Below are 16516 nucleotides of genomic sequence, written 5' to 3' on the forward strand. Positions count from 1 at the left end.
GGAAACACTTTTGAGGCAATTTCAGTCTACAATTTTGCAATGAAAAAATAAGAATGAATGATGAAAACAGACACTTCACAAGGTTAAAAAGCTTAAACGAGTGAAGTCAGAGGGATAAGCCACATTTCCAAACACTACTTATACAACAATTTGACTCCAATCTAATGGTTTTGGTTCTAAATCCCTGCATGCCTTCCTTTCTAACAAAAACACTGAGGCACCATTCTCATTTCCCCACCCAGCCAACTGTTAAATGCTGATCACTTGTCACATCCTCTCCCTCTCCTCATTTCATTAACCAGTTCATTTCCCTGAGCGCTCGCCGTGACGGATGAGCTCACCGGGGCGATCTCACAGGGGCAGCTCATTAACCTTTGACATGAACCCTGGCCAGATGAAGAGCAGAGCTCACTTTAAAATCTGCCGTCCAGCCGAACGACATCATGAACAGTGGGCTGTTACTCCGAAGATTAAGTTCATGTTTAATACGTATTCATACACAATATAAAATTGAGTATCTTCATCCTTTCATCACACAGCAAACACTACCACCTGTGTTGAATCCTGCCACAATAGCTGGCCTCACGCATGCCTTGTGCAACAGATGACAGTTTATGATTAAGCCCATGCTGACAGCCAGCTGAGTAACCTATCAGCAGTGAGGATTTCTGCTCAGGCTTCTGCGGGGGCAGCTAAGCAGGACCTGCAGCTCATGTGTCAGATGGATTCATTCCAGTTGCTCTCGCTGGCTGCCACAGTGGATTTGCCTGTGTGCAACAGGGAGCTGGAGCTGAACCTGCTCTGCGCATGAAAACACTCTGCAAACATGGTGAGTACACAGCCTCTCTGTGGTGTGTGTGTGCATGGCCAGAGTTGCCACACAGGGCTGCTTGCCGCCTCACACACCTGTTGCAATCTAGGCACTTTCAAAGTCTACAGGATGATGTTTTACTGCAGATGTTCCGATAGCTACGTTCAACATGTGCCAGCATGATGTTGCGTATGCGTTAAAAGCCACTGTGTGTGTGTGAGGTTTAAACCAGTGCTGTCTGTGTGCTGCCAATTCCCTCCACTGATAGTGCAGATTAGACCGTTGCTATGATACCTGTTGATGTCACTGCTCTGTTTCAGGCTGTGGTCATGACATCTGTTTGCGCACTTGGTTATAAGCACGGCCGCTCATCTGTGGACGAAGCCTTCAAAAGTCCCCTCTTCATTGCGCAATAAAATCTGTCTGTCTGTCTGTCCCAAGGTCTGTTTGGGGTATGTTGTGAAATGCTGATAGTGCAGTTTAGATTTCAGCTAGTCAGGGTCATGAATGAATGAAATGAGCATGACTAACGTTAAAACCGTGTGACCCTGCATCATGGTAAGGATTAGAGATTGAGTGACCAAAGCAGAGCCCCACCTCCTCCCATCACCACCACATACCTTTGAACCAGCTCGTTTTTTTTTAAGACGGAATGCAGCCTCTCATTGTTTCCAGATGGGGTCCCATGCAACCAATCACAGTTTGTGTTTGTGAAACTGCCCCTCTCATATTTGCTGTACTGCTACCTCTGCTCTGTCCCACCAGGCTGGTAAAATTCAGAGTCTGACTGAAGAGGAGAGGACCCACCTACTCCCCGTGCTACGCAACGCTCAGTGGGTGGAGGCTGTGGGCCGGGACGCCATTTACAAAGAGTTCATTTTTAAAGACTTCAATCAGGTTCCTAATTCATTACAAATTATTGCACTTAACTCACAAAACCCACATAGCAGGCGACTGCTGCATATGCATGATTGCACAATTTTAGGATTTGATGTTCTTTTCTTTCAGGCGTTTGGTTTCATGTCCAGAGTGGCTTTACAAGCAGAGAAGATGGACCATCACCCTGAGTGGTTTAATGTCTACAATAAGGTATGAAATGATGATCAGTGAATACATCACAGGTGTACTTGGTCCTGATTAGCTTTCCTTGCTAAAAAACCCGAACATTGTGAACACATACTGTAGCTTCAAGTTCATTAGTCTTTTAAATAAATTGAAACAAGAATATTCAATTTTCAGACTTCTGTTTTGGAAATTTATGCAAATGAGCACATATTTAATTAGATAATGCATCAACTGCATATGTAAACATTTCAGACTTGTAATTCAAAATATAATTCATGTGAGTAATCAGCTCGGGAAGTTTCATGGTGACAGCTGTTAGCTAGTTACATTTTCTACACTATTCATCCTTACTGTCTTGCTTGGTTGACACATCCAACACAACTTTCTGCTGCCATGAAACTCAGAAGGTGTGATATTATCATGTTAAAATACAACTTAAAATATGCTTCAATATGAGTCACTGGAGTTGCTATAATCCAAATGACTGTGCATTGTGAAAGGAGCTTTCAGCCATTAGCTCTGATAAACTAGCTACCTGTTCAGCAGACATACACAGTTAGCAACTAGCTGGTGAACACAGGGGAGCATTTAGCATCCAAAGAGCCAGATATTCTAAGCTTTAAGCTTTGTTAAAAAACAAAAAAACAGTGACTATTGGACTTACATTCACCAGGTGTCCAGGAACACGACTCCACATGAATGCTAACGTTGCTAAGCTCTGTGTCAGCACGCTAACTGTTTGCTAACATGTCCGTGATATCAAGTGAGGTGATAATCTGTCAGTGATGTTGCCCCCTAGTGGCTAAACTCAATTAGGCTAACTCCAGTTTAAAGTATCTAATATATATATTATTTTGATATTTAACCTTGTTCATGTGGGAGGTCATGGTCACAAAATGAACTGCTCCCAGCTACCTCTTCATAAGTAATTCATAAAACATGTTTTTATTTATAATTTTTTACTATAGTTTCCAACTATATATTTTTTAGAGATGTAAGTTTACATTTTCACATATTTTTTAGACATTTTAATTTTAATTTAATTTAATTTTTAAATGCTCGTTATTCTGGGTCGACACTGTTTTAGTTGCTGACATTTCCTAACTGACACTGATTTCACTGTGGCCCCTGATCTGACCTTTGAGCTGCTGACTGTGCTTCCACTGCAGCTACTTTCAGTGCTTATCTTCAGACAGACATCTCTACAGGTTCAGTCACAAACACCTCAAATGACACTTTGACCGCTATCAAGGCCTTCACCTCAGCTGACACATCAACTGCTTTTATCCCTTAAACTCTAATTTGTTGCTAATGGAGGCAGGGATATTTGGGTTATTAAATATTTGCCTGTATTGAATCTTTTTTGGCTTTGCTGTATGTCAGTGGGATTATAGGGGGTGAAGTTGGCTGATTTGAGACTTTGATATGCACTGAAGCTCAAATTTACTTAAGGAAAATGAGCCTGTTGTGGTTATATGACGACTCAATTTTCCTTTCTCTGCTGTTCCCCCAGGTCCAGATCACTCTCAGCACTCATGACTGTGGGGGGTTGTCCCAGCGTGACATCACTTTGGCCACCTTCATTGACCAGGCGTCACTGATGTAAAACATTATTTCAACAGTGAAACTGAACTGCTGCAAGTCACAGCACTTCATTTATCCATTCCACTGAGAAATGTGATGGCGAGTCCTGCAAATCCAAAGAATATGAACCAATTACTTCCAAATGTGTTGTGAATAATGTAGCTGTAGGTGCTCTATTGCAAAGGGTCCAATGTGTTTAGAAAGGAATGTTGTTGGTTTTGCATTTGGTTAATAAATAAGATTACTGGCCAAAGGTAAATGGTAAAATCATGTTCACACATTAGTCATTGAAAACATGTACAACAAGTGTGTCCTTCTGTCACAACCAGTGTCTTATGTGCCAAATGTTTCTGTACTTTACTGTCAGTAAGTGTTATTTTCTCATTCAAACATGTTCCAACTGGAAAATGACCAGGAAATGATTCTCATCAGAGTGCATTTTATTGAAAACACAACACTGTAGACATCTGCTGTGGTCATCTTAGAGTGCAACTGTGTTAACTGCTGAGTGGATTAACAGCGTTTGCTATGGATCATTTACTAGAAGAAACCAGCAAGCGCTTCCTAACAAGAAATAAATTTGCTAAACAAGGATGCAATCTGGCATGAACAGAAATATTGTACAACCTTATACATTCAGAACCTCATATGACGACATAGTGTACAGCGGTGGACAAGAGTCAAACAGAACTGACAATATAATGCAATCTGGTATTAAAATGACACCTTGTTGACTGCAGGTGTTCGTGTTACTTTGCCCACCCTGTGTATGTCTGAAAGACCAGTGGACAGTGATGATGTCGCTGTTATGAAGCCAATTCCCTGAGGTTGTTCGAGAGAATATCTGCTATGACGTCGTGAGTTCAAACCTCTGAAGGCACAGAGGTGCACGCTTATTATTGCTACATAATGTCACCAACCTGCAACAGCACAAACCAGGACACAGTTTAGATTTTCTCTGCAGACCTCTAAACAATCTGTTACAGTGTGTAGTCACTTTCAGTTAAAGAGGAATTTGCATTAAAGGTTTTTTATTCAAAAGATTTCTTGGCCATTCAATCGTCACAATTTTTGCAGATATTTCTCCAAAGCAAACAGGATGAGTCATTGTTGGAAAAGTTTTTTTTTTTTTTTTGCGTGGGCATGGGTTTCCACACCCTGTCACTGGGCAAAGTATTTAAGGATGGATAGATGGACACATGATGACGGTACAAGCTTCGATCTCTAGCGGGGGCGTTGTGTCCTCTGTCTTTTAACCAGGCACTGACTAAAAGATGAAAAAAAAAAAAAATCCCCACACATGTAAGAACCTAAATACATTCATGTCTAATCTTTTAAAACTGCTCAGTGTGTAAAAACACAATTGTTGAAAACACAAGTCACAAAACAAACTCACAAATTAAGTGATTAATAAACACCCAGTGGTCACACACATGGTTAAATTACACTATGCTTCAAATGACTTGTCTCTTAAACATTAATAGTAGAGCATCCCCCATTCGCTTAACTTCATAAAAGGAAAAGTTAGATATTGCACAAACATGGAAATCATTTCATGGAAATACACAAGAAGCAATATTAGGAGAGCACATGAAAGAAAAGAACAACACACGGTCCTCATGGTGTTACAGTAGCCATTGTTCAGTTGTCAACCTGTTAGTCAATGTGTACAGATCCTGCTGAATGGACATTTAGCGAAATATATCCACATTCAGACAGGGCAGGAATGAGTCGCTCAAATATGACAGTCTGTGGATCAAAACCCGTCACAGTGAATCTGTTTCCTTTCAGTATCAGTATGTTTAAGAACACTTACAGTGCAGTCAAATACCCTAACAGTGTGAAGGTAATTATGCTAGAAATGGTCGCCCTGTTAGACCGCGTTTCGACGGATGAATAAATGGCATTTGCATTGAGTAGAAACTGAGGTAGATTGAATTAGGAGACAAATTATTAAACAAGGTGGTACACAGGTGACAATATGCAGACTACAGAGGAAATATTAAGCATCTACCTCTTGATAATATACAGTAGACCAGGGTTGGAAACAGCCTTCAGTCCAGTCTTTTAAATGTTAAATGTGCTACTTTACAAGCAGGCTACTGTGTGGAAGCCCTTTTCCAATAGTGACGAACAATCAACTAAATCAAAAAAGAAGCTGAAGCCCTTTGGATTCCACGAGCCGCTTTCAAAACATTCATGCCCTGGTTACAGCTTCTCCCAATTTAAATCTAAAGACAATTGTATTGAACATGAATGGCATTAAAAGCTCCCACCGTCCAAATCATTCTCCCCTGCCTGCACATCCAAACTCTGTAGATGCAGACTAAAAACAAACTGAATGTTAACCTACGAAGTGCTAACAAACAAGGACATGCATGTTCATGCTTACAAACTTCTACCACAACATCAGAGTAGCAGTTTCAAGTGATGTACAGATGAACCTGATATGTTCTTATCAGGACACTGCAGTGCTTTGACATTAAAAATGTTGTTTTTCCAGAGAACTATTACATGATAATGATAACTAAACACCTTGGACAGGCCTCCACATGTAGAGCCTGTTTAGAGCACTACGTCATGTGTTATGCTAGAGGGCAGCAGCACAGCGCTTCTGACAAGCTTTCAGTGGTCTGTGTTTTTTTTTGCTGAGTCATCACAGAGAGTGAAGCAGTGATGGCAGCGAGTTGAAATGTTCCGGCATTAAAAAACATGAGGAAAAAAAATAAAATAAAAAACAACTGTTTTTGCTTTGCAATCAGTGACTACAGGATGACAGACATGTGCATTTAACAAAAGCTGAAATTGAAATGAACTTTTAAAACAAATAAAATGAGACAAACTCACGCATACTTCCACTACATTAATAAAATCAAATTAAAAGACTAAAACACATTTGGAACCAGTCATTTCTTCTCCGTGCCACTCAGGCGCAGTGTTACGAGCGATTTCCCTCTGGGCTGATTAAAATGACGATGGCTTGTGCTTCAAAGATTTTTGCAGATGTTTTCCGTGTGGTGTAGGTATGCAAGATAAGGCAACCGTTGAACAATTAGCTCAGAGCTCTGGGGCGAGGCGAGCGTGTTTCCCTGCATGCGGTGAGGGTGGGCCGAGGCGACCCGGTCCTGCTTCAGTGGGCTTTGCCGTTGCCGTTCATGTGGCTGGTGTTTGACTTGGGCACCTCAGTGCTGTAGAGACAGTCCAGGAAACCTCGGGAGATCTCTGTCACCATGGATCTGTCTGGGATAGACTGAGCCATGCCGTAGATCGCGCCCTGAAGCAGGAGGAAAACATAAGTGAGTTAACAAATGCACAGTGATAAAAGAAATGCACACGCTCACATCCTTTTACACTAATACAAACTAATACAAATTAATTATCACCAGGCTGCGCCGTTCAGAGCATTTCAGGAAATATTTGATTTGATATTTGATTTGATTTTCTTGGTGTAACTGCGTATACATGTGACTGGACTATTTAAACTTCCTTGGGCCCTCCTCAGACAAAAACAAGGGGAACATTGTATCTAAAAACATGTGTCTCATGTCTGTGTGTTCAGATTTGAGAGTTATGTCTCAGAGAAAAGGTACCATTTCTGACAAAAATAGAGGCAATCAGGCACCAAATGTTTTACAGTACATTAATTGCCTCTGGAAGCTCTGTTCACAGCCTCTGCTGCTGCTGCTGCAGCTGTTACGTCAGTGGGCTAAACTCCAATAACTAACTTCCTGTTGTCTTTAGAGCAACACCATGAGCCTGTCTGTTGCACCTCACACAGTATCTTTGCTTCCCGCCTCTTGCTCCATGCCCCCATGCAACTCTCCCACGCCTCCCCAGGGGAGATTTACCGTTTGTAAACATCTATGTTAGCTGAATACACTTTTCCAGTTAAGAAAAGGTGAGAGAAAAACAGTGGAGTACTGTGTGTGTGTGTGGAAGACCAAACCCTTATTTAAAATCAAACTGAGTGAGTATCACATAAAATTTGAAAAATAAATGCAAAACACACAAACATATGTATATTTTACTGTATATTCAATTTACTTTAGTTTTCATTTCTGTTATTCAGATGAAGGTGGCGCTTCATTCATGGGTGCGCTCCTACCAACCTGACTGGCACAGTGCAGGTTTGTGACGGTTGGGTGGAGTTTCCACTCTATTTAAAACTGACACACAAAACAGCACATGCAGTCTGTGTCAGCTTGAGTCAGTGACTTATGCAACAGGAAAACAAAATGCCACGTGTACCAGCAGCATGGTAAACAATAGAGTGGCAAAGATATTTCCTATGGTTTGTCATGCCTCAATACAAACGGTACAGCAGCATAGGCTGCACTTGCAAGCTGTCCAAAGACAAACTTAAAGTTTGACCTTAATGATAGATGCAAAGAGTCTTTTTACAGCATTTTTAAACAATGTTATTTTCATACTGTGGACTTGCAAGTTAAGCTCCTTGTGATAGAAATCCATGGACACAAAGGTTGATTTTGTGCACTGACGTGGCTTTTAACCTGAGAGGCCTCAAAGTCCTTCACACTTGACATACATAATGTTTGGAGGCTTTGGGTGTCCGGAGATAAAGGCGAGCTGAGCGAACGTAATGTTCCTTTAAGTTTTTGTGATGAACTGTGTCCAGATATACAAACTGTGCCAAGATCTTCTGACCTCAGATTTGTGTTGTAACAAACTTATTTATTCAAGTGAGGACAGCTGAGGCTCATCAAGTTTATTCTTATAATCATTAAAGTGAAGACTGACCAGAAGTACAACTCTTTCCACATCAATGCACTTCAGGATGTGCTGGTTCTATTCAGGTACAAGGCGAAATCTGTAATAATACACTGACAGAGCACTTACTCCATCACAACCTGCACCATCCTTGTACATACGTGATAAGACTCCAAACTCATATCATTTCATGATATGAAATGTACGCATAAATACATAAATGTACAAATTAAACATGGCGCTGTGTACTCTGTGTATGAATGCAACAAGTGTGCAAGCAGAGCTATCTCACCATTCCTGTGGTTTTCTCTTTGGGGTTCTTCATGATGACGGCAACCTGCTCTTTGACATCACTGACAAACTTGTCAGCGACGCCAGGATGTGTGTGCAGAACTGTGCAACAAATGTGGATGCTGGGAAAGACGAGATACACACGTGTTACACTCCTGACTATCATAATATTATATTTTCTAAATGATTAGTATTATTTTCATACATGTACCTGGATGGGTACTGCAGTGTGTTCAGATTCCAGCCCTTGGAGGTGAGGGCATTAGACAGACGGAAAATATCAAAAACATCTGAGCCTATTGCCACCACCGACACCTCCGGATTCCCAAACACAAACACACCTTTTATCTTGCTGAGTCTGTCAATTTAAAAAACACGTTAATGGTGGGAAATGAATGATGTATGAAATCAAAGTTCAAGAACTTCATGATTTCTTTGGTGTCTTACTCTGCTTTGATTTTGCGTGCCGTGCTGATGACCTTCTTGGTGGCGTCTATGTATCCACTCTCTCCCATGTGCATCATGGTCGCCCAGCAGGCGGCGATGATTCCTCCTGGCCTGGAGCCTGCAACAGAGGGTGAGGCGTAGATCCCCCCCTGCCAGTCTGGAGCTACAAAGTACTGGTAGTGACGGTACTTCTTATCACTGTAGAGGACCACTGAGGAACCTTTGGGGGCGTAACCATACTGGAGAGGAATGTGGTAACAGACACACAGACGCACAATAAAGCATTAAAATACAATAAAAGTGTGGCCTGGAGCCAGTTAGGATTAAACATTGATCTTTAAATTCCATGATTCTTAGATTACACACAGTGTAATGTCTGTTTCCAGGATGTGGTGTTAGATATCACAACTTTTTTTAACAAATTTTGTGTATTTGTTTTTTTGGTAAAGAGACGAACAAAATGAGAAGAGAGTATTTAAGTCAGCTTAAAAGATTTGAAGGGAATAAAAAAACCCCTCCTTACCTTGTGGGTGTCTGCAGAGATGCTGGTAACACCTTTTAACCTGAAGTCAAATGGGGCGAGTGGGTAGCCAGCCTTGGCCATGAAAACAATGAGAAAACCTCCCAGACAGGCATCCACATGCAGCGGGATGTTGTAGCGTTCAGCCAGCTGGAGCAAGCCGAGGGAAAGTGTCAGAGATTTCAGGCCTCTGTTTTCAGTTCTGAACATATTTAGCGGAAGAATGTATCACTTCTGACCTTTGCTACTTCCTCAACTGGATCCATGATTCCATGAGGAAACTGAGGCGCTGAGCACACGAGCATGGCGGTGTTCTTGCTGATGGCTCTTTTCATAGCCTTGAAATAGAAGAAACGATATGTTAATGACTAATGTCTGAGGATGGCTGTCAATTAGCAGCTACTGTCTCTGTGTATACTGTATTCTCACCTTCACATCTACTTTCATAGTCTTCATGTCCAGGGGGATGTGAACGAGCTTCATCCCAAAGTAATGTGCTGCTTTGTCGAAGGCTGCATGGACGCTCACAGGTGCAAGGCTGCACGAAGTAGAAAAACACAATAATTACATTACAACCTCTGTGGAAAACACAGTCAAGAACAAGCCTTAAAATGGGCCCATGTCTTGTATTCACATTAAATTTTTCTTTATTAGCATCACAATAATTTGAATTGAGTACAGTACTGCCATATCGTGTCATTCAAGGTTGAAAAGCACACGTTTAATAATTGAGAATGTAAGACAAAAACAAAAAAAGGTGAGAAAAAGGTAAGACTTGAGAGAGACAAAAGGTGTCACGAGTACTGAGAGAGAGGGCCACCTGACAAATGTGGGTTTTTGTCATCTTCAAATCACATACTTTGTAATTCTGGTGTCAAAAGACGGGGAAGTCAACAAAATTAATGTAAAATCTTATCACAAAAGATGGGATTCATCTCCCAGAGGACCTTGAAATCTTTGGGTAACTTCACCAGTTTAAACCTCAGTCATGGAAACACGGTTCAGTTTACAGAAATCTTAATGACAGACAAAAAAAAATGTGGGACATTAGGACAGAAATCAGAAGATCCTGTATCAGGTGGAGTGTGGATGGCAGAGCCTAGTAATTCTGTACCACTAGAGAAATTTACATATCGGTTGAGAAACAAGAGTAAAACCTTTTCAAGACATTTTAATTGTTTACAATAAAAGACACTCGTCTGTAAAGGAGTGTGTAAATCTATGCTAATAATGAAATAATCAGACCGCCCCTGAATGGTCCCAACCAGTACCTCTTCACTGCTGTGCTGTTACTGTTATTTAATTTTTTTCATTTTAATTTTGTTATTATTCTACTTTTTACATTGTGTTGTTTTTTGTGCTCGTATTTATGTGTTGCTGTTGTCATAAATGTTCAATTTTGTAAAAGCAAAATGAAAAAATATATGAATAAAACGAATGAAGTCAAGCCAAAAGGTTTGATAAGAAAACTGAAATGACTTATCAATCATATCTAATAGAGCTCCACTTACATTTCGGGGTATTTGACTCCACGTTCATAAGCCATGTCTCTGTATGCTTTGCAGGCCATCAGTATGCTCTCAGTCCCCCCTGAAGTAACCTGGACAAAAAGGCAGAAGTTGTGTAAATGAATTTAGTCGGTGCTTTGGGTCCTACCACCCAGTTTATACAGTGTGTGAGCTTATGTTTACTGTAGCTTACTGTGCCACACGAGTTCGGTCCACCGTGGAAAAGTGTGCAAGACATTCGAACAACCTCTGCCTCCATCTTTCTTACGCCAGGAAAGATGTCTGGGTGAAGTGGGTTGCTCCATGCAAAATCTCCATACACCTACCAGCAAAAAGAAAACCACACGCATGTGTGCGCACACACAATAATATACTACATATACTACATAATACACATAATATATTCAACTCATCCACAGAGGTTTGAATCAAAGGCAGCTGGACTTGATTGTAGAAAATAGCCTCCTTCAGTCCTCTTTCAAACCATCTGTCCTCCCTGTCCAGAATGTGTGTGTACGCTGTGTTCTCTTAGAAGTCAGGCAAAGCGTTTCCAGCTTTCTACAACCAAGTCCAGCCGCCCATTGATTCAAGCTTCCATGGATAACAATGACCAGGATGATCGGGAATCTTCACAGACGTGTACTCAAGTTCAGTCTTGTCTAACACCAAAGTACAGACATTAAAAACAAAGATGCATACCTTCACCAGGAGATTGGTCAGTGATTCATCACCCCAGTACACTGTACCCGAAACACATCCTTTCTCCCACTGCACCTCATCTGAAATGATACATTGTCTCTTTAGAAACCTCTGCTTTTCTTCAAAGATATTTTATGTCAAAGTGAAAAAAGGGCAATGTAATGAAGACTGGAAATAGATACACAGGTCCAGAGATATACAGGTACAGATAATGAACCATGAAGCTCAAAACAAACGAATGATGACTTACTAAGTGTTTCGTACTGTCTTATTTTGTCCAGCACTTGGCTCTGAGAAAGACCTTTTGCGGGCAGCTGTTTAGTGTAGCTCATTCCTTCCTTCAGAGTACACAGACTGGCAGACATGTCATCCAAAGCCTTGTTGAGCTGGCTCTGAATCTGTCATAAAGAAAGGACAAAGTTCAGTTATAGGTATCAACAGTCTCTGGATGCTGTGAAAAGCAGAGTAAAGGAAAGCATGTCATTCTTTAAAATGACTCAATGTGACGTAACCGTGTTTCAGACTGAACATGACAACATGCCCACTGTGTTATCAACACTTTATGTAAAAGCCTGAAAGTGAGCTCTCCGCTGGTGACATGATGACCAGAAGTAACCGACTGTTATCACCAGGGCATGATGTTAAGTGAGCCAAAGGTCTGACCCTCCCCCCACCGCATGCTGTACTCAGTCATCCCAGAGTGACTCATAAGAGCCTCAGACAACAGTCAGTGCACATCTGCTGGGAAAAGAAGGAACAGATTAACCACTGATACTTACTGCCCCCCCAACAAAGGGTATTTTTCTGATGAGTCGAAAGCACTGCTTCTTGATTCGGGATGTGAGACCTGGTAGCCAAAAAGACAAGGAGGCAGCTGGGGTGAAACGCTGGCACGCATTCAACCACAGACATTAAACAGCTGACTATGAACCATGACCACACATCGAGACAAGACGTGGCCACAAACTGGAGCCATATTCACAAAGCCTTTGACTCTGACTAGCACTGAAGTCTTCCTGCTGTTTCCTCACTCTGAACAACTTTCAGAGCCCAAGTAAGACGGGTGGAGCTAACCTTGTTGCTGAGGAATTCAACAACCGCTTGGTTGATAGCAGATCTAGAAAGTCTTGTTGATTGAAGGTATTTCTTAGTCAAACATACTGGGGAAACAAGTACTCTGCTAGAAGAAGAGTACCAGGGAAACTTAAACCACAAGGTTTTTATCAAAAAGTCATTAACTTTCTTTGCTCACACCACATTTTGAGATACCATGCAGGTCAGAGAATATGACTGCAAATTACAGGACAGCAACCAAGCTCACATACTCACATAGCTCACAAACTGGCTCAAAAGGCTTTGTGAACATGGCCTCTACAATTTTAGTCCCTCAGCAGGCCTACTTTCTACCCATGTATCACGCGTGAAAGATTACTTTCTGACTGGAAGAGGAAGCCTTTGATCCAGACTGCTCCCAGTGTGGTGACCACGGTGGCTCCGATGATCTGCCAGGGCTCCAAGTCCGCACAGCGTGAGTTGACCTGCCGCCGGCCCTCCTCCAGGTACAGCAGCAGCATCTCCTTATACACCTCCAAGGCACTCTGGACACACAGACACATGAATGCATGACATATATGTTAAGGCTGCTTTGAGTTTCAGGGTGCAAAACAGCATTTTGATGGCACAAAGCGACTTTGGCGTCTAACAATATGTAGGATTACGTGTTTTCAGCCGACACCATTCATGTTTACAGTAATAGAGCATATTCCTCAAAGAAAAATCACAAGAACGCTGCAAGTGTATGTTACAAATCTTTTTCTTGTGACGAAAACTATACGGGAAAGTGACTATTGCAATCTTTGTTTTGTTGAAAGTTCGTCACCATCGTGAAATCCTTGAGACGAGATGCATGATTGTGCACAACCTCTCATAGAATACTATAACTCAAGCCCGAAATCGGGATGTGCAATAGATATAGATCACTCATTCATTCAGTCTCACTGCACGTCACCTCTGTAGACGCCATGTTGCACACCGAACATCTACAGTCCAAACGTGTTGATGGACAGTGGACTAGAACTGTTTAAAATCAAAGCAGAATTTTCCTTGAATTCCAAAACAGTGACTGATGATACATACAGGTCAGGAACTAGTTACTTCTAAAGTAACTCATTTTTCAAACAACCTTCCCCCAGTGCTAGAACATACATACACAACATACAGTACATTCACAACACGCTGAAGTTGAAGATGTCCAATATGTTGAAAATCCTAGAGTGACAATTAACGTGTACATCAATGCGCGTCAGTAGTCTGTTTCATTCATATGTGACCCAATATCCCAAATCACTAATTGAAATACTTACATCAGAAGACATTGTCAGACCTGCAGAGCTAGATTTCCCCCCAAACTAATACTGCTGGCAGTTGCTCAGACTGTTGAAAGACGGCCGTCTCTTCGTTCTCCAGGTGAGAGTGAGAACGCTCCGAGTTAAGTGGATGACTATCACCAGACTCCTCCCAGCGCCCAAACCGGCAACAACACATCCAACCAGCGGACAGGATGTTTTGCAATCAAAAGACGTTTGCCTTAAAAGACATTTGCCAATAAACAGAACTACAAATGATACTGTACGTCTAGTTCAAAGTCTGATCTCCAATAAATGCTGAAATCATTTGTTCTGAGTTCGAACGTGAAAGCAGTGATTTTTACGGCCTGACGAGATCTAAATCATGGCAATATCTCAGCAAAGACTCATGAATGCTATTTCATAAGTGCAGCAGAATTATCTTTCCATTATCTCTCCCGAGTGGTGTTTTTATGACTCAACAGCTGGCAGTCTGATAGCGGGAAGGCTTGTCTCTCCACCTCAGCCACAATCACATGCAGAAAAGCTAAAGGTTCATAAGATAATATCTTAAGTAATTCCTGTCCGCGCCTCCTGAAATAAACATAATAGTATAATGAGGTAAGTTCCTTTGTGCAAACACAATCCTCTCTTCATTATGTGAGAAGGTTTCTCAATATCTGTCTCAACCCCAAAGGATGTAAGGTATTATTTCAGCCTAATCATTCAAAGCACCATCCACCAACAGTGAAAATTCAAACACGAGGAGCTTCATGATGAGAATATCAAGTGCTTCCAGTGAATGGAAATGTAGTGGAGGGCTGTCAGCGAGCCACAGGAGTCCGCCCCCCCTGCCCAGACGGCAGCTGTCTTACCTGCCTGTCTGGATAACATGTTCACATACAGGTTTAGCAAGATCAGCTACGTAGTGCCAGGTGAGAAGCAACGGAAAATAAGTCACGAATAACAAGCGCTGCCTGGGAGGCTTGACTTTGAGTTTTCATGGCAGGAATAATGTTTGCATGTAAATGTACAGTACAGGTGCAAAGCTGTCAGTGATCGCTGCCACGCATCAGTCATAAAGAAAAGATTAAATAGCGTTATCTAACATCAGTGCAAAGGGTCAGAGATACAGGCCTCTTTGTGTTATCCAACACATTTCAGTCTATATTTCGCCCTCAAGTCCACCCACACACCATTCAGTGCTATCTTTTGCCTCAGGAAAACTTATACTGAGTTCACACAAAGACTCTTGTACCCGCATTGTCAAACTCATTGTTGAGCAGTGGACGCCCATTCCTTTGCTCCCCCTCATGCAACATTTGCCTATTCTGTAAGGAGAGCTTTTGTTGTCTCAGAGGGGAGGTCATGTTCTCATGGAAATGTACTGGGCTGAGAGGTGGCTGCTCCTGGATACATCAAGGGAAGCCAGACTGTAAGCACAACATCACAGCTGCTCGTAGTCAAAGAGAGATCCAGAAATCATCCAGGGGGGAATAATTACAGCTGTGTCATGTAGAATGTTTTCTTCAGCTGCTCAGAGAGCCTCAGGGATAATGTGACATGAACTGACATTTAAGCCAAAATCAAAATGAAGCTTTTTGAGCTACTTCCACTTTCTCTTCCTTGATTTGACCCAGAGGAGTCCAGCCTGTGGCAGTTTGGAGGTCGACTTTGCACTGACAGACCGTAGATGTGTGTGTGTGTGTGTGTGTGTGTGTGTGTGTGTGTGTGTGTGTGTGTGTGTGTGTGTGTTTGTGTGTGTGTGTGTCAGACGTGTCGCCCTCTAGTGCTCAGTCTTCTGTGTCCCATGTGTACTATCAACAAAACTTAATTCTGCTCCTTTAAGCTCTCTGGTGGCAGAACTGAGAGCAACGCTTTGTTTAAACTTCCTGCAGGTTTAAGTTGAACAGGATCTCTAATTTTAAACAGTGGGCGCTACAGTAAACAATAGGAAGCAGCTGTAAACCTTACTACCAGGCACCTCATCAAAGCAGAAATCTGGTTTTGACTTCACAGAGGAGTCACCTGAAGCCACGCACAGTCAGCACCGCCGTCTACAATCTTTTATTGCCTTATTAGAGGTGCTTATCTCGTGTGAAGTGTCCCATTTCAGGGGCCAAAGTATCAATGTGGGTTAAGCGTTTGTTCGAAAACATCCGTTAATCCGCAACGTCAGGCTTTGATAACAAGGGTCAGTGTCAAACACGCTGTTTGTGGACTTGGAGCATCCCTGAGACAAAAACAAGTCATTAGCTCACTTCACTATTGATATACAAGTCTTCGCCTCTCCGAGCGTCTTGTAGCAGCCCTGCCACCGTCCTGTGTCTCACACCGTATGTAGTGAGAAAAACAAGAGGCTAAAGTGAGGCGACACCTACCCAGTAATCCATGATGTCGAGGCAAACTCTCACCGAAAGTCCTCTTTTTTTGTCTGCTACTCAGGAAAGTCACCTCCAGCAGCCTGCTTCGAGTCTTCGGCTCTCATCTGCATGCTACCATCAAACACAGCAGCAAG

General features: G+C 42.0%; 2 protein-coding genes across 3 annotated transcripts; one reads left to right on the top strand and one right to left on the bottom strand.

Annotated features, from left to right (window-relative positions):
* The first annotated feature begins 722 nt into the window (after positions 1-722).
* On the top strand, positions 723-4503 carry pcbd1 (pterin-4 alpha-carbinolamine dehydratase/dimerization cofactor of hepatocyte nuclear factor 1 alpha). Its single transcript, XM_041947822.1, has 4 exons — positions 723-829; positions 1577-1708; positions 1820-1900; positions 3390-4503. The coding sequence occupies exons 1-4, from the start codon at positions 827-829 to the stop codon at positions 3480-3482; spliced, it is 309 nt and encodes a 102-aa protein (XP_041803756.1). The 5' UTR covers positions 723-826; the 3' UTR covers positions 3483-4503.
* Positions 4504-4545: 42 nt separating this feature from the next.
* sgpl1 (sphingosine-1-phosphate lyase 1) lies at positions 4546-16516 on the bottom strand. 2 transcript variants are annotated; one of them, XM_041947819.1, is made up of 14 exons: positions 16380-16516; positions 13086-13251; positions 12433-12500; positions 11904-12051; positions 11654-11733; positions 11148-11276; positions 10958-11046; positions 9876-9984; positions 9686-9784; positions 9450-9596; positions 8927-9165; positions 8691-8837; positions 8481-8601; positions 4546-6734 (listed from the first exon to the last, which is right to left on the bottom strand). In XM_041947819.1, the coding sequence occupies exons 1-14, from the start codon at positions 16389-16391 to the stop codon at positions 6591-6593; spliced, it is 1698 nt and encodes a 565-aa protein (XP_041803753.1). In that variant the 5' UTR covers positions 16392-16516; the 3' UTR covers positions 4546-6590. The 2 variants fall into 2 exon arrangements, with proteins under 2 accessions (XP_041803753.1, XP_041803754.1); XM_041947820.1 differs by lacking the exon at positions 16380-16516 and adding an exon at positions 14017-14116.

This window comes from Chelmon rostratus, chromosome 11, assembly GCF_017976325.1.
Source record: "Chelmon rostratus isolate fCheRos1 chromosome 11, fCheRos1.pri, whole genome shotgun sequence".
NCBI lineage: Eukaryota > Metazoa > Chordata > Actinopteri > Chaetodontiformes > Chaetodontidae > Chelmon > Chelmon rostratus.

Excerpts from the sequence above, each read along its gene's own strand:
- pcbd1 (XM_041947822.1), top strand. Across the intron at positions 1,709-1,819 it reads TTTTTAAAGACTTCAATCAG|GCGTTTGGTTTCATGTCCAG; the intron begins GTTCCTAATTCA and ends CTTTTCTTTCAG. Across the intron at positions 1,901-3,389 it reads GGTTTAATGTCTACAATAAG|GTCCAGATCACTCTCAGCAC; the intron begins GTATGAAATGAT and ends CTGTTCCCCCAG.
- sgpl1 (XM_041947819.1), bottom strand. Across the intron at positions 11,047-11,147 it reads GACCGAACTCGTGTGGCACA|GTTACTTCAGGGGGGACTGA; the intron begins GTAAGCTACAGT and ends CTTTTTGTCCAG. Across the intron at positions 9,166-9,449 it reads TCTCTGCAGACACCCACAAG|TATGGTTACGCCCCCAAAGG; the intron begins GTAAGGAGGGGT and ends ATTCCTCTCCAG.